This window comes from Clytia hemisphaerica, unplaced genomic scaffold (genome assembly GCF_902728285.1).
Source record: "Clytia hemisphaerica strain Z4C2 unplaced genomic scaffold, Clytia hemisphaerica genome assembly, whole genome shotgun sequence".
Lineage (NCBI taxonomy): Eukaryota > Metazoa > Cnidaria > Hydrozoa > Leptothecata > Clytiidae > Clytia > Clytia hemisphaerica.
This window is the reverse complement of record NW_027104175.1, coordinates 1112849-1130602: the sequence shown is the minus strand read 5'-3', so window position 1 is coordinate 1130602 and position 17754 is coordinate 1112849. Positions and strand designations below refer to the sequence as shown.

The 17754-nt window shown below is 36.3% G+C and overlaps 2 protein-coding genes across 2 annotated transcripts in view; both read left to right on the top strand.

Annotated features, from left to right (window-relative positions):
• The window catches only part of LOC136814452 (uncharacterized), a 792139-nt gene extending 782010 nt beyond the window's left edge, over window positions 1-10129 (top strand). Inside the window, exon 10 of the transcript XR_010847638.1 lies at window positions 9899-10129. The gene's annotated coding sequence lies outside the window, so the exon portion shown is untranslated. The remainder of the gene's footprint in view (window positions 1-9898) is intronic.
• LOC136814444 (uncharacterized) overlaps window positions 1-17754 on the top strand; it is a 41016-nt gene that overhangs the window by 10037 nt on the left and 13225 nt on the right. The window contains exons 9-34 of the mRNA XM_067070992.1: window positions 801-1109; window positions 1445-1774; window positions 2064-3050; window positions 3317-3655; window positions 4231-4557; window positions 4994-5341; window positions 5641-5979; window positions 6260-6394; window positions 6899-7105; window positions 7319-7651; window positions 7935-8243; window positions 8456-8827; window positions 8946-9323; window positions 9524-9898; window positions 10365-11060; window positions 11204-11560; window positions 12135-12467; window positions 12758-13096; window positions 13363-13710; window positions 13954-14259; window positions 14457-14756; window positions 15066-15365; window positions 15716-16015; window positions 16270-16527; window positions 16692-16991; window positions 17339-17614. Coding sequence (XP_066927093.1) covers window positions 801-1109; window positions 1445-1774; window positions 2064-3050; window positions 3317-3655; window positions 4231-4557; window positions 4994-5341; window positions 5641-5979; window positions 6260-6394; window positions 6899-7105; window positions 7319-7651; window positions 7935-8243; window positions 8456-8827; window positions 8946-9323; window positions 9524-9898; window positions 10365-11060; window positions 11204-11560; window positions 12135-12467; window positions 12758-13096; window positions 13363-13710; window positions 13954-14259; window positions 14457-14756; window positions 15066-15365; window positions 15716-16015; window positions 16270-16527; window positions 16692-16991; window positions 17339-17614 — 9201 coding nt within the window. The remainder of the gene's footprint in view (window positions 1-800; window positions 1110-1444; window positions 1775-2063; window positions 3051-3316; window positions 3656-4230; window positions 4558-4993; window positions 5342-5640; window positions 5980-6259; window positions 6395-6898; window positions 7106-7318; window positions 7652-7934; window positions 8244-8455; window positions 8828-8945; window positions 9324-9523; window positions 9899-10364; window positions 11061-11203; window positions 11561-12134; window positions 12468-12757; window positions 13097-13362; window positions 13711-13953; window positions 14260-14456; window positions 14757-15065; window positions 15366-15715; window positions 16016-16269; window positions 16528-16691; window positions 16992-17338; window positions 17615-17754) is intronic.

Genomic DNA, 17754 nt, shown 5'->3' with positions numbered 1-17754 from the left:
GGGCCGTCTAAACTAGAACTAAGTATTCTCTAAATCTTTGACTTTTTTAACGAGTACTATTAATGTCTGATATTCAAACGAAATTTCACGTGTTGAGTTTGACTTTTTGGACCTACCCCGGTGGAGGTCCTATAAATTAACCTGTGTTTGTTCGTTCGTCCGTTCGTTCGTTTGTTCGTCTGTTACCAACTTTTCTCAGGATTGAATCATAGGAATCTTTTGATTTTTGGTACAAAGGTGTAAAATGGTGGTGGGCAAAATGTGACGGAGCCCGATTTTCGAAAAGTTTTTTGGGCAAATTTGGGCCAAAAAACGGCTATAAAAACAGTTTTTTTGGACTTTGTGAAAAATTGGATTATTAATTTTTTCTGATTTTTTGCATGAAAGTAGGGTACCATCATAAGTAAGAGATGGCTCAAGCAGATTTTTGTAAAAAAAGAATTTTTCAGCTCAAAAAACGCATCTTTATCTATAAGAATCACTATTAATAAGCATACATCAATGTTCTTAGCCAAATTACTCAATTTTTTGATGAGATAGATGTTTGTTTTTGCTCACGAAGTCTTGAATATGAAAGAATATTTCAAGAGCATGAAATTTTGGTTTCTAAACGTTTTTTTTATAAGAAACAAACGACTAATTTTAAATAGATCGTCACTATTTGTGTTCTGAATGATTGTTTAATGGTCACGTCACGTAGATATCAATTATAAATGTGTTAAATGCATAACCAGGTAGGTCCATAAAAGTATCACTTGTTTTTTTAACATATAACACCACTGCCGATCTTATTTATTCAGTTGGACGTAAACGTTTCTGGGGCATCGTGGAGAACAAAGTGAATTCCGATATCATCCTACACTGGGAAGTTGACAAGGACATTCAATTGCAATTAAAACCACCAGGCAATGACAAAGTTTTTGCTAGAAGATCCACACGGAACACAGTTTACTTTTTCTGGAACTACCAAGACATGCAGTATTTCTATTTGACTGCTTGGGACAAAAACACGAAGAAAGCTCTTAGTATCAATGGTCGTCCAAAGCACCAAGCGCAACTAGTGTCGAAAAGACCAAACCCTCTACCAAGGCTTATCATTAGCGCCCCAGGTTAGTTTCTAAACTATGTATATACTGTTTAATATTTAGCAACCTGGTGATGACCTTTATTTTTCTAAACATATTCGCGAAACAAAGTTTTGGAGCCATTTGAGCGAGATTCATTTAATGGTTTTTGACGAATGAATTTATTGCACCATTGCAATGTCTTCCACGGACCCAACAGCTGATTGGCTGAAAGTGACGTTTTGAATGATTTTACGTCACTTTCAACCAATCAGCTATCGGGTCCGTGATGTTGTGTCAGAAGACATTGCCTATCATGAATACTTTAAATAATGGTTTCCATCTTCAACAACAACAACAACAAACTTTTACTTGTTTAGGTGCTTACTATTATTTGGCGTACCGAGTGACCAACGAACTCTCTTACACTGTGTACCTACACTGGCGAACAGAATTTAAAGATGCTGGCTTCTTCTCTACATCTCCGACCAAATATGAAATCAAACCTAACACTAAAGACCGAATCATCAAAATGACTTTCACTAGTGAACGAAAGTTAACCAGTGAAGAATTGAAACAAGCTACTAGTCTAGTGACAGGAACAAGTTTTGATGGAAAAACACCCGTGTTTGTAAATGATGGAGAGGTAGCTCGCGTACCGGTTACTTCTCAAGAAGGACAAGGCTCAAGAATATGGTTCAGCAAACACGGTAAGTCTATATTCCTTTAACTCAGAAGCCTAGAGAGAAAGGTTTTTTCAGTATCTATTGTAGCAGATTAGAAACATGATTTTTAATCAGAGGAACTATGTAGCGGCATCATTTTTGAAGTGAAGGCACAGCTTTGGGATGTTTACAATGTTTTACCAAAGTGTTACTGTTGATAATTTCTTCCGTGTTAAGTCACTACGGCTCTAATCTATGCGTAGTCTGGTTGTTAGGCTAGTAACACAATCGATGTTCAACTACCTATTTTCATTATTTTGGTGTTTATTTTCAGTTTCTCAATACTACATCACAGTGGACATTGAGAACACTTTATCGTCTCCAGTCACATTGAATCTCAAATCCAACATTGCTGACCTGGACTTCCAACAAAAACCATCCAAAATGTCGTACACCATCAGCCCATCTATTGATAGCCAAGTCCTCAGTTTCACATTCTCAACCGCTTCGGAAAATGGCTTCAAAGACGTCATCTCAAATTTCATTACATTCAAAGGAACCTCGGACCAAGGAAACATTTTGCTGAACGACAAGAAAACATTTACTTTCGATGCAACTAAAAATAAAGTTTTCCGAAAAATTAAGATCACTTTAGTAGCTCAATATTATATTATTTTGGATATTGAAAATCCTCTGACATCTCCGGTTACATTGAACCTTGAATCAATTATTCCGGATATGCAATATATCCAAGAACCATCTGAAAGATCCTATACCATCAATCCAGGAACCAAAAGTCAAGTCCTTAGCTTCACATATTCATCATTTTATAATAAAGACATTTCCCAAGATGCAATCTTACGATTCATGTCTTTTAGTGGGATCACAAAACAAGGAGATAGAGTTCTTCTCAATGACGAAGAATCTTTAAAATTCGATGCCACCAGAACCAAAGTAACCAAAAAAGTTAAAATCTCAATGACGAAATATTATTATATTACATTAGATATTGAGAACTCTTTAGGATCACCAGTAACTCTGTATTTAAAGCCCAACAACCAAAACCTCAGATACCAACAAGAGCCCCCTGGAATGACATACACCATACCGTCGGTAAAAAGCGATGGCTATGTACTGACTTTCAAATTCGCATCTTCATCGGGAGATGATGTCATGTCACAATTCATGACTTTCCAAGGAACTTCAGGACAAGGAAATGTTTTGTTGAATAATCAACAATCGCTCACTTTCGATGCTACACAGGATAAAAGGACTCAAAGAATCAAAATCTCCTTTGACGACAAGCCAAAAGACTTAGATGGTAAGGAAAATTTCCTCGAAAAATTCCATATAATCAAATGAAAATTCAATCAGCTTCTGTCTCCTAGTGACTGCAAACAGTCTTCGGTATTGGCATTAAACTTAAGAATTGTTGCAATGTGTTATTGATAACACATGATAATTCTTTAATCAATTCATGTAGATACTACTACATATATCTTCTTTTTATAGAGGTTTCATTTACTTGTAGATGACTAAATCAATCATCTTAGGGAAATCTACAATATAATTTTTCTTTACAAACAGGTTTCACCTACTACTTCACCTTGACACCAATCAACAACTACCGAAGACCTCTGGCAATCACATTCACACCATCCATTAATGCTGGTTACATTCAAACACAACCAAAGACCTTCCACATCTCTGGTGATGGAAATCCAAGAAAACCAGACATTACTTTTTCATTGAAATCAACCAGAGAACTGACCAATCAGGAATTAAAAGCGTTGATTGTTGTTGATGCTCAAGATGCGAAGACGAAGGATCCAGTCCAAGTCAATAAGAAAGATTCACTTGCTATAAATGGCGGTTCGAGAGACCCGAAAACTGTGAAACCGATAGAAGCAACTTTCTCTGTTAAAGGTACACGTGTTTTCGATTTTCTCTAGTAGAGGTCATACCATTGAGTTTAAAGCCCGAAGGGCTAGAGTTCAATCTCTAACCTTTATCAGACAAGAAAAAGTGAAGCCTTAACAGGCTTCATCTGACGACAGATTGAATCTAGCAATTCCTTTGTTACGATTGATATTTTTTTTGAAATTTAGCGGTAAATTTAAGTTTCAATCTGTCATTTGTGTAAAAACCAGGCGAGCTGCTCAAGGCCGCGCAACTTTGGTAGGATTTGTTGGCTTCAAATCCTACCAAGGAGATTGACTTCTAGCCCTTCAGGCTTATACTTCATTGGGTCATACATTCGCACCTAAAGTCGAGTCAAAGCAAAGACATGGAAAGAAAGAGAGCGAGCAATCAATGAAATGAGTAGCACTTCCTCTAACTCCGAGTAGATAGCCTTCCAGCACGTCCTCGACTAAGTTTGAAAAACTTACATTCTCTGTCTATACATTCGTTTTATTAAAGCCAGTAAAATTTGGTTGCGAGTTTATCCCTATAGGTCAAACACACACTTCATATTCAATTTGTTGTGTTGTTCATTTTAGAATATGCTGGCCATCTACCATTCAATGCAATCAGCATGGTTGAAGATCAAACCATTATTTTACAATGGATCCCCAAGAATGGTCTCCGTTTCCCTAACGCCGCTCCCAGGGAACTTGAACTAACTTACCAGGAAGATTCGGACCAGGATATCTATTTCTCCTTCAAAACACTTTCGATGTATAATGATGTTGATTTGTTTGTTTTCAAAGCCAAGAATAAAAACACCAATAAACAGTTATTGGTGAATGGAAAACAAACCTTCGAATCAGGGATGGGAACGTTCAATCGTGAGAATCCATTACGACTTATTGTTAGCGACGTCAAAGGTATATAGAGTTCTCGACAGTGTCCATGACTCTTAGGAACATTTATGACCTTTTTTAACCAACTCATCCTTTTACTGAAATTCATGTTCTAGTTTACAATTAACCTTTTTCTTTGAAAACTTTGCTCTACCGTCTCAAATTTTATCTCCCGCCGGTATACACATATTAACTGTTGTACCAATAGCTTCTCGAAAGGGTTTGGGTCTTAAAGATGAAAGGTCAAATACCTGAAGTCATTGTGCTTATGCTCTCGCAAATAGAAAAGTAGAAAATCCCGTAGCGTTTTAGGACAATAGTCCCCTAGTTAGCTCTTTTATGATTTTGATAGCAATCACTATTGTATCACGTCTAGCAGTAAAATTGATGCAAGTGGCCCTGGGTACGAGATTGAGTTTAAGAGTATATCCTAATCATAATAGTTTTTTTGCTCATATAGGAAACAATTACTACACGAACTTGCGCGTTGAGAATACCCTTGGATATGACATCTTCTTCGGATGGAAACCACGTCAATCAAATGTCGGATCATCTTTCTTCATTACATCCCCGAAAACCTACCAACTGAATGCTGGTCAAACTAAAAGCTATACTTTGAGAGGAGGTTCAACTGCACCTTTGAGCAATGACCAATTGAAAGATGCTTTAGATATTTACGCATACAGACTTGATGATTTCACTGGAGAACGAAGATACCTTGGCGTCAATAATGAACAAAATCACTTCATTTCACTCTCAAGAGACGAAAACAGTCGATCGATTTATCTCAAAATCGCTGAGCCACGTGGTAAGAAAAATACTTGAATACATTACGGATACATTTTAAGAGGATTTTAGTTTTTGCAAATTTCATCTATTAAAATCAATATCGAGTCGTTCTACTGGTAACTCAATCTGAGCGTTTATTATACAAACCTTTTCCTAACCCGGACTAAAAGATTATTAGTCATATGCAAGCTATGAAAGTCATACAAAATATCCTCTGTAATTCGAATCTTTTTTCTTATTCGAAAAAGTTCTCTTTCCTTTGAAATCGAATTACAAAGAGTCAACTGTAATTTCTCTTTTGTTTGACTTCATTTCCAGAATACCGATACGTTATGCGTTTCCAGGCGAATAACCGTTTCTCGAGACATGTTACATTATCATGGAAATATCAAAATCCTGACCAAGAGATTCTCTCATCAAATTCACCGAACGATTTTAAAGTGGATGGAAACTTGGAGAAAAAGATGGTAGAATTCACCAGCTCAAAACCACTATCAATGGAAGATTTGAGATCAATGGTGTACTTTCAAGCACGTGCTGATGGTGTATCAGACTTGACGATTAACGATCAAGACAAGTTTTACGTCACTTTGTCCAGATATGATGAAAAACTGGGACAATATCCAGATGTCTCGAAATTGAACATTTACAAAAAAGGTGAGACGCTGGTTATTGCTGTATTTTGATGTATTTTGATATTCGAGGGTCTTAGTGTAGTCAGTGTTGGTTGGGTATATATTCTCTCCTTCAGTAGTGCTGTTTCAACGTCTGTATCAACGTTGTACACGAGCTGGTTGGCACAAATAGTTCCTTCCAAAAAAGACTTATCTTGATATATTCTCGAGTTTTATTCCTACATAGGAACCATTTTCTCGAAACTGTCTTTTGTTCTTTCTGTTTGTGTCCTAATCTAAAACTATTTCACATCATTTCATAGGTTTCGCATCAAAGCGATACATCAATTTGATTTTCAACAATGTTGAAAGCTACCCAATCACTGTCTCAAGCAATAAAATCATTTCTGATGATCTTATCTACTCAAACAATCCAAAGACTTTCACCGTCTACCCAGGTAAATTTGCACTTCATGCGATACTTAATTTTCTTTGAGGGATTTCCAACACATAAATACAATCTTGAATTAATCTTGTGGATTGAGTTTCTTTTTCTCCTAGATGGAGATAATTTTTATCCAGCCTGAAAGGTCCCACTTGGATCATGACAAGGGTGTTTTACATTTACTTTTGGCAACATGTGCTTTAAAACTTGTTTCTGTATTGTTACAATCTTAAATGTAGTTTTAAATGTAAAACAATTTTAAGTAACAAAGCTCGTCAATCAAAGGTTACAGTTAGTTCGTTATCTCGGCTGCAGATTATTTTTAAACAGACTTTACAATTTCATTACAACAGGTGCTTCAAAACGTGTTATTGAAGTTAAATTGATTTGATTATAAGCACACAAATGTTTTTGCAAAAAAGCTAAACTTGCAAAGGAAAGTCAGTTTTAAAAACTGTTGAGAAATCTTTGACGACAAATCTAATAATTCAAATTCACCTACTTTTCATTACAACAGGTGCTTCAAAACGTGTTTCGTTCGTCTTCTGGTCATTCAACCAAGATTCGTTGACCACAGATCGCGATATGACGTCACTGACAGCCAACGCCCATCAACAACCTATCATGTTGAATGGAAATCGAAAGTACTTCTTGAATACAAACATTTTGCAACGAAAATCTGATAATGATGAATATACACCAATCACATTATCTGCTCCTAAAGGTATGGAAAATTCTTCATTAGTCTAATGTACATTTTTATCTATTTTTACCGAAAGTTTCTTATAAATACCCATTTTAAGACATTAAGAATAAATGTTTTCAAAATTCAGATAGACTTTGAATGACTCAATCGAAGGATCCATATAAAGGCTTATCATTATTTTGACCATAATGCTTAACAAAGATGTCAATAATTTTTTTTTTATCATTTCAGAGTTCACTTCGAACGTAGAATTTATCGTCTCCAACAGCCTCTCGTTTCCTGTTCAACTAAAATGGAAACTAAGCGATCCACGAATCACAATCACTTCTGCTTCTCAACCTACCATCCAACCTAGTGCTCGAGCGCAAAAAGTTTTATTCACATTCAAAAGCAAGACGCCTCTGTCACCAAGCGAGTTGAATAATTTGATGACTCTGTCCGGAATAAGTGTCCGAGATAATCAACCAGTTCTGTTGAACGGGAAAAGTGCTCTTTTAATATCACCACGATCGTCAGCAGATGAAGAGGATGTTCAAAGTATCCCCATTCGAATCTCTTTGAAAGGTAAGAAATTATATTTCTAAGAAAACAGCTTTTTAAATTGAATAATAATGAATAAATAGTTTTGATCTATAGCTCGGACCGAGCACTCTAGACGGTATCAAAATAAATTCGAATAACTATATAAAATTTATGGTCTATTGCCTTCTTTAAAATATAGATTCTTTGAAACCACCGAGGACATAAAAGTTCCCCACTACATATAGTGGGTAATTTGTTCAATCAAGGTGTAAAGACAGAATTTTCCTTTGTACTCATAAAAATAGTTCATCTTTTCTTGCTCCAGAAAACCGCTTCCCTGTTAATCTCAAAGTCAGCAACAACCTTGCATACCCAATCAAATTTAATGCCCGGTTCCCTGCTGGCTCACCGTATACCATCATCAGTCGACCTTCATATGAAATCTCCTCAGGAGAATCTAAGACGCTCTCGTTCTACATCAGTGGCCCGTCGAGGCCGTCCAACTTCGGCTTGATTTTTGATGCAGAGCCAAGTAACGGTGTTGAAGATGTCTTGTTGGTTAACGAAAAGAGATTCTTTAATTTGAATGAGACTCCAAGGAAAGGCGATGTTACAGACATTTCTGTGTCTAAGGGTAATATTTTTTTATTCCTTTGAAGTCTGTCACTTTTCTTTCATAAAAACCTCCTTCGTCTATCAAACAACGAACCCAGCTCTGAGAAGATTACTATCATTCTCACTAAACTTAACTATATGAATATGTAAAAAAGTTATGTGCTTTATTGGCCATTGATTTATTCACCTATGGAATATAATTATAACTAATGTCGATCTTTCATTTCGTAGGAAAATCTTATTCTATACAATTTGTCGTTGACAACCAAATTTCCGATCTTGTCGATTTGAAATGGCGATTCGTGAACCAACAACCAGAATCTCAATCAGGGTCAACTGGCGAAAAATCAGCAGAAAGCAAAGATTTGATTTTCGTTCAACCACGGAGCAAAAAAAACTTTAGATATAATTTCGATGATGAATTATCCACTCGCAGCTCTGGCGATTCACGAACCATTCAAGTCTTCGGTCAAGATTCTTCCACTGAAATTCAAGTCTTGTTAAACAAGAAACCACATTTGAATTTCGATTTGGATCAAGAGAACATCTCTCCAATTAATATTGTCATTACATCATACCAAGACAAAGACAAAGATAGCAAAGGTACCTATCGTTTATCATCTATAATATGTGAATTGTCCTTGGTTAGCTTTTAATTACTGCCTTCAACAATTCCTGATTTGAACTTTAAGAGTGATTTTTTACCTTTATTGTTTTTCAGCGATTGATTATCCAATCAAGATTCGTCTTTCCAACAATGGAATCAATCAACCTTACATTCTCCGATGGAATTTCCAAATAGTCGATGATTCACTTTCTTCAGATTCACCAAAAGAATTCACCATTGATCCTTCTAAGCAAGATAGCCAAGAAGTTGATCTCGTCATCAGAAGCACGAGACCGCTCGATAAAGACGAGATTAAAAACATGCTCTCATTCCAAGCTGTCGATCGATCAACAGAACAACCTTTCCTGATCAACAACGAGTTTATCTTTACACCAGATATGGTTTTGGTCATTTTTGAGCAAAATCCTGAATCACCTAAGACAGAATCTTTCAAAATCCAACCATTAGATTTTACACTGTCTCAACCTAGAGGTAAATCGAGTTGAAAATCGACATTTTACTTTTTTTGTCTGCAAATAATACATAGGAGTTTTTATAGGATTGGATCGCGACGAGGGGTATATTTCCCCACTATACGAAGTGCTGAATACTAATAAGTTAGCAGGTAGATTTATCATTCAATAATAATGGAGAAAATCTAATGACTGGTAATATTTCTTTCTATATTTCAGAACTCCGATACGTTCTCAATTTCAATGCTTTCAACAACGGACAAGAAGAAGCTACACTTTCTTGGGAAATTGCTGACCGAAATATCGCCAACTACCTGAGACCCTCTGATCCTTCGCCAAAAACATACACAGCTTTACCCAACAGAAATGTTCAATACAACGTCGAATTCATTAGTTCTAAACCCATTGATGCGGACACCTTAAAGAAAGCTATAAGAGTAGGTGCTAAGGACTCAAACGGTCAGGATTTATTGGTCAATGGGAAATCAAATACCATATTGGTATTGCAACCTTTTGGTTATTCACCAAGCAACAAGGATTTACCAAATGAGGGAGAGAAAAAACCCAGACAGGATATCGTCATTTCTAAATCAGGTACTTAAAGGGACATAACAGTACTTGCGAAATTTGTAAACAAACTGTATGCAGCGGATACAAAGTCAAAACAAATGTCACATGTCAAAATAAAAAATCAAACCAAATATGGCTAACTTTAATTGTTCAATTGTTTTACAAGTTTGTTTTGGACACGTGATTTTAATTGTTCTCTTTAATGACACGTGGTTCGCGCAATGTTTACATTTTACTACTTTAATGTCCCTTTAACAATCGTTAACACATACAAATTTACGGCAACGAAAAATATAGTGTCTTTCTTATATTTCAATTCATTTTTGCCGTCGCCGAGAATCTGACAAGTAGCTGAAGCGACGTCATCTAATGATCATTCTTTCTTTTTAGTAAAAAAACACAATATCTCATTTGAGTAATCTGTCAATGATCTGCCTTAACTATTAGTCTAACACTTCAGATAAATACATTTCTACCATTCTTCTTTCAGCGAAAGATTACTACGTGAATTTGAACATCATCAACCAATTACAATCCCCAGTCCTGTTGTCATGGCGATATGCACTCGTTATGGATAATTACAAATTATTCACCAATGAGAAACCAGTTCAAATGGGTGCCGATTCTAACAAAAAAGTTTCTTTACGTTTTGGCGCGCCATCAGTTGATCAGCCATTACCTGATCGCAATTTGATCGTTCTTTATGCAACAAGCCAAGATGATCAAAGCTCGGACAGTGGTGCATTACTCATCAATGGTTCACCCACATTGAGTGTATCGCTTTCAGAACTTCAAGGTGTTAATCGCATGATTGTGAATATTTCAAAACCAGAGGAGAATTTATACGCAGTGAAACTCAACATTCGAAATCCAATGAAAACTACCGCTTATATCAAATGGGAATTGAACACTGACCGATATCCAGATTTGAAACTTGCTCAAACGATTTCCAAACAAGAAATGTCGATCCAGCCTGGAGATAACACAGGCCTAGTCCTCAGACTTCAAATGCCTGCTTCAGTCAAGAGTCCATCACAAATGAAAAATGCAATCATCTTCAGAGTTTCACATGGACCTTGGAAAAACCCAGCTTTCCTTAATGTAAAGAAGCAATTACCGACTGATTTACATTTGACAACAAACCCGAAAGATTTACCCGATTTCCCGATGACGGTTTCCGATATCGGTAAGTATGTCAGAAATTAAAATACGAGTATAAGATTATAAGCTCATACTTTAGCTTTTTGATGCATGAATGAATGTACATGATGTGTGCATTTTGCTTCTTAATCCTGGAATAAATGTGATTTCCATTTTATTTAATTCCAGGTTATGTATATGGGGTACGTTTCACAATCGATAACAACTTCAAGAAACCAATTGAACTCAAATGGCGCTTGAACAATGACGACAAAAATAGTGAAGAAAACCGACCATTTTTCACTGACAATTCAAAATCATACACCATTCAACCGGGAACGAAGAAAGACATTTTACTACAGCTCAGATTTGATAAACCGATTTCTAAAGAGGACTTAAAATCACTTGTAGTATTGACATCCACATTCCCAGAGGACCAAAACATGGTTCTTTTGAATGGAGAAGAAAAATTGCCAGTTCAAATTAACCCATTGAAGGAGAATGATAAACCAAAAGCAATGGTGGTTCAGCCATCCTTGCCAACAAGTATGTATCCATTATGTAACTACTTGAATGGATCAGCCTTCTTATATAAAAGAAAGCTTGTCCATTTTTTATGTTGGCTAGTCTGCCATTTTATTTTCAAGTTAACAGTGTGCCGTGGTGTACGTGACATTACAATAGAATTTCAGCGCTTGACCAATCAGAAGCTTCGCGGGTTTTCGAAAACAATAGCAACAACATTTTTTCCGATGTTCATGTTTTTTTGCCTGCGATGACTTAAAGCACGACATCTAACCCTTCGGGCTTTATAAATCTGTGAGGTCGATTCGAATGTTTTGAAATTCGAGCGAAAATCGAAAAATTAAGTTAAATTATCAACATGGCGGACTAGACACACTTCCTGGGGAGATTTGCGAGCAGTTAGCCTACCTAGTGTCTAGTGTGGAAAGAATATGATATCTGAGGTATCATTGGATTGTAACATAGCATAGCTGTAAAATATCTAATATTATGTAATCCAAAATTATGTAATATTATTCGAAAATCAAGATTTTTTCATTGGTCTTATATTCTGGAGCGAATTCAAGCTATTACTTAATACTTTTTTTTGTCATAGGAAACTCGTACACTGTTTCTTTCCGAATTATCAACCCGTTGGAAACGCCTGCAATCGTTTCATGGGCTGTACGTCGAAATTTGCCCAAAATCTATTTCTCAAGTCCCAAAGAAATTGCTGTTGGTCCTAAACAGAATATTTTACAGACCATCAAATTCACAATCGCCGATTCTTTGGATCCCCAAACTTTGTTGAATCTCTTACAAATGACAGTCATGGACCAACAAAGCAGAAAGTCTCTTTTGATCAATGGTGAAAAAGAATTCAAAGCTGATTTCCAACCTCATGGCGCAACGCAACCTGAACCACAACAAATTGTTATCGCCAGACAAGGTAAATAAATAGATCACTCTACAAAAGTTCTTTACTATGTTGCTAGATTTGTTTAAGATCATAGGTCTATATTCTTGTAAATAAGCCCTCCCCCTCAAGACACGCAACAATAGTTCTTACAGAATCAATCGAGCAGGTTTTTTTTCACGAATTCCAAATAAGTACTCATCTGACACACAAAGCTATTCAACGCTCTCCTGACGTTCACAACATCCATTGATATTACATGACACTGAGTAAATTGTCCTTACAAAAAAACATCACCATTGAAATCACTTTGTATTTTCCAGTGTATCCGCATTTCATCTGGATACTCATCGACAACCAATATAATACTCCCATCAACATCCAAGTACAATTACTGAACAAAGAAACTCCCGCATACATGTACAACCCGGATACTTATACCATCGGTAAAGGTAGTAAGCGGATACTAAAGATCCCGGTACTGTACTTAGAGCAAGCACAACCAGACCAATTGCAAGGCATTGTGGGAATAACTGCACAACGTGATGATAAAACCAATGGAAAGTTACCGGTGAATGGAGAAAGGATATTTGTGGTTGATTTGGTGTCTGGTGATTATTTGACCAAGAATAAACCGGTTGACATTGTCGTCGCCCCTCAAAGTAAGTTGCGGTTTGTTTTATCAGGAAAAATACTTATTATCTTAATTTTTGGGTAGGGGTTCTAGAATAAGCTGTTTTTGTGAAATTTGTTCTAAATCTCATATCCGGAAGTTTAGGAATGAGTGTGAAAAGTGACGGTGAAAAGTTCTCTGAAAATTGTTTAGCGGGGATATTCTTATTTATTAGGTGTATTTACTAGATTGTTTTTCCTCCGCCGAAAGGAGCATTTGTCATGAAATTTATAGAATCATTTCTATTCCTTTAAGGTGATGTTGCATCCAAAGTTTTTACTTTGGTCAACACCTTACCCGAAGAAGTCATACTCACACCACGATTCTATCCTAACCCTGATTCTGAACAGCAACCTAGCTCAGGTGCCGATCCGAAAGGTCAAAGCCGTCTGACATCTTATTCATCGAAAGATGGAGGAGAGAATCGTGTACCAGCTTTTAGTCAAGGAACAAATAACATGAGATTGGAACTGAAAAAAGGTGAATGTATGGAGTTGAATGCAAAATCAACTGAAGATAATCAAGTGTTGATGATTAATGATAAACCAGCTTTTGTGGTCTGTGATGTTAAAAATATGCCAAGTGTGGTCATGTCTAAGAAAGGTAAACTTGTTGTTTTTAATTGACCGTACTTGTAAAAATGTTCTGCTAAATTTGAAATGATAGAATTTAAATAATGCGATTTAAAACTTGAAATGAAAATGTCTACCATCCAAGATATCCATAAAAATGACACCTTTGTAGCCGTAAAGTCGTCTGATCTCAGAATTTTCCGGTGTGCTCTTCAATTCTAAAATAATGTTAATTTAAGAAGTCTTTCTATAAGAATATTTTCCTTGTCTCCAGATTCGAAGATTTCAGTCATTGCGTTCATTGTTGACAACAAATGGAACAAAGAAATCATCGCCAAACAAACCATCATCAGCTCTGGTGAAAAACCTTCCAATATCAAAGAATACAACATTGATGCTTCGAAAAAGACAGAATTTCTCTATCTTTCTTCAAAACTAGAGGATTTAACCAGTTCATCTAAGTTTCAATTTGTAGAGAGAGAAACCGGTTTGTTAATAACCTTACCGAATGGTGAAGATCATATTTACGTCAACCATCAACCGTACAGACAGGACTTTACCGTTCTCATTGAAAATGCCAGTAAGTGATAACAAGTCTTCAATTCTGGAAGAAAATTAACTTTACAGCAAATCTTTATCTTTCATTGATAATGGATTTCAATAAGAGGCTTTGGTTTACTCTCAGGACTTATATATTATATTGCCTCTACTTTTTAACGATAGTTTATCAAGGTCATCTGCTATTGTTACTAAAATTTATCTTTCGTCTTCTTTCAGATAAAATCACCGTCCAACGACCAAGTTACATCAAGCTTGATATCACTTCTCTCATTGGGCAATCTGGTCGTTTATTCATCAAAGACATCACTGGTCGAACCCTCAAAGAAATCGATTTCAAGAGCGGACAACGCAAATTAAACGCCATGGTTTCACTCTCTTACGAATCATTCCCGTTTATGCATTACGTCACCGGGAAGATGGCGGATGGGCGTCCGATTTATGTAAATGGAAAAGAACAGCTGGGAATTATTCCGAGCCTCACTCAAGAAAGTATTCCGATTTTCCTCAGTGATGAAGGTAAGAATTCAAATTGTTTTCTCTACCTTATTGAGTTCTTTAAACGCTCTTCAACAGTTGTAATGCTTTGTTATCCTTAGCCCGTTCTCGGTTCAATCTAATTATAATTCACTCTCGCTACTTTGAATTCGAACGGGGGATCGATTTTCAGAGATTCGAATTATAGAAAGTTTTTAAGGGGTTTCTCCTTAACGGGGACTGGGAGGGATTTGAATTGTGGAAATTAGAATTAGCGCGAGAGTCTACAGTAGTCAATTTTTGTTTGGAAGAAAAGTAATTAAAATCGGTACCTTTATCTGTATTTAACAGCTGATTCGGAGTATGCACCAACCACTTACTACCTTGATCTCACCATTCAAAACAAATGGTCGAATACCGTATACATGGCCAGCCCGTTAAACGGTGAAATTACCACCATCATCCTGAAACCCGGTCAAACGAAACACAAATTGTTCGTTGTGTCCGCTGACAAAAAACCGGACGCGCGTTATTTCAAAGTGATCGATCAGGATGTCGGAAATTTGATGAAAATTAACGGAGAAAGTGAACATGTGCTTCTCAACTATCATTCGTATTTGAAGCCAATCACAATCGTCGTTCAGGACTACGGTAAGGAATTTTGGATTTTTTTCATTCCTTTGATGCAAACGACCTCTACAGTTCAACCTTTTTGAATATATTATTAGATTTTTTTCCATGATTTTGTAACTCCAATGACCTTTCAGGGACACTATCTAAATGTTAACCGAAGTTGAAGGAAGAAAGCTCTGACATAGGAGTATAGATCGTCCATTTTCATTTTACTAATTGCTAACGATTTTTAAGTGAAAACCTTTTCTTCCCACTATCAAAACCAAATAAAACCAATGAAATGCATATAACTATGATCATCCAAATGATAGTGGAGAAGCCCACAAAATTAATTAATTTTTTAATACATAATTTGATTATTTTCTTAGGGGAGGTGACGTCACACGTTTCTTACTTCGCTATCGCTAAACTCATGAATCGCCGAAACGAACCAACAATCGTCAAATTCCATAACCAAATCATCAAAATGTCGCCGCAACAAACTCAGTACGTCATGTCTCGAATGATGATCGGACCCACCACGGCGCGACCGAAGCCAGTTCGCGTGACGGCCACAAATGTAGATTTAGTACCTGTCTCACTGAACGATCAAAATGTTTTTGAGGTGGTACCGACATTCAAACAGAGAGTTGTTCCCATTATAATCACACGTCCAAATGAAGAAAAAGGTTTGTTTATCATCACTTTAAGTTATGACGAGACTGAAAGAACTGGGAATGAAATGTCAAAAAGAGGGTTCAAAATAGCTGTGACATGACATTGGCACTGTTAAAATGCTGCTATGGCAAATAGAGCTGAAAACAGATTGTCTTTGATCTCAAAGTATCTTGTTTTCTGTTCATTCTGTTTCCTTTTTACCTGTAATCGAAACTTCAACCTTTTAACCAATCAAAACTCTCACATTTTTCTTCTCCACCAATAGAAACGTTCAAAGATACCATATTTTCATTTGTCAACACATTGGACAATCCTTCACAAATCTTCATCAACAATAAACCTTATATCACTATTCCACCCAAATTCTATAAACAAATCAAATTAGACCGCTTTATGGGTGAAACTATACAATTGACTGCGAGAGATGAAAATGGCGAAAAACAATTTTTTATCAATGGTACTGATGGGTTGAGATTATTCTCCAATAAATTGAAATCCATGAATTTTATCATCCATTCCAAAGGTTAGTAATTTCCCTATTCTGCAAAAGTGGCATTGATAATTTTAACTCAGGCTGTTACTGGAAAGTGTTTAGATCTAAATATATCCTTTTTGTTTCACAAATTGAATATTTCAGGCAAATATTTCAATGTCCTAAACGAATGACACATTTTCTTCACTTTCTAGACACGGAACTCAGTCCATCAGATCGCCCATATTTCTTCAACGTTCTCTTCAAAAATCATAATCCTCAACCAATCGCCGTTAAGTGGATAGGCCAAAATACGGAAGACACAATTATCGGACCGGGTGATGTGTATTTATACCGGGATATTGTGTTATCGCCGAAGCAACCCAAAGATGTCACCTTTAAAGTGATTGACACAAATACCGGAAGAGAGGTGTCGCTGAATGGTCAAGATTCTTTCACAATTAAACCATCGACTTTGGATGATATGAAGATTAATCATTTTGTCATTAATCCAGGTAATATATTAATCATAGACTTTCATTTGCAACGGAACGCAATTGAGCAATCTGATAAATCATTGAAATTATAGACATTAGACGCTAGATAACTTTTTTAAATTAACACCGAAAATGAGTACGAGATACTTGTGTCCAACGGACAGCTATGAATGCCATCCTTTTCCGGTTTAGGGTCAATGCGTTGGCAATGATATCTCGCTTCCTCATTTTTGAGAATCCCAAGTCAACCTTGGCTTTGCTAAGTCATTAAGACATGCGCGATAAAATTCTTATAGTCCATCCTCACAGGTGAAATTTCAGAGTTAACTGTGTGATACTCATGGTATCATTTTCTAATTTTTCAGAATCGCCAGTCAACCTTGGCTTTGCTAATCTGGCTTTCATCAACACCTTACCATATACCGTCAACGTTCGCCTCAATTCACAATCGTGGCGTATTCCCGCGCGTTCGTACGTGGAGAGAAAAGTACAACAAGTTGCAGGTGATACTCGATTACAATTCGAAGTTACAAATACAAATGGAGGGAAAGAATTTATGAATGGTTTTTATGGTACTGTCTATCTCAACCTTGATGGAACTGAAGGTTCAAAACGTAAAGCTCTCTACATCGGTCAAAAAAGTAAGCAAACTAATTTTCGTTGTGTGAATTTTTCGATAAAGAAATTTAGAGAAAGATGAACAAAGTGACACTCCCTGACTCTTTGGAATCTCAACAAAGGTCAAATCAAATAATTCGTGAATAATGGCTTTGAAAATCAT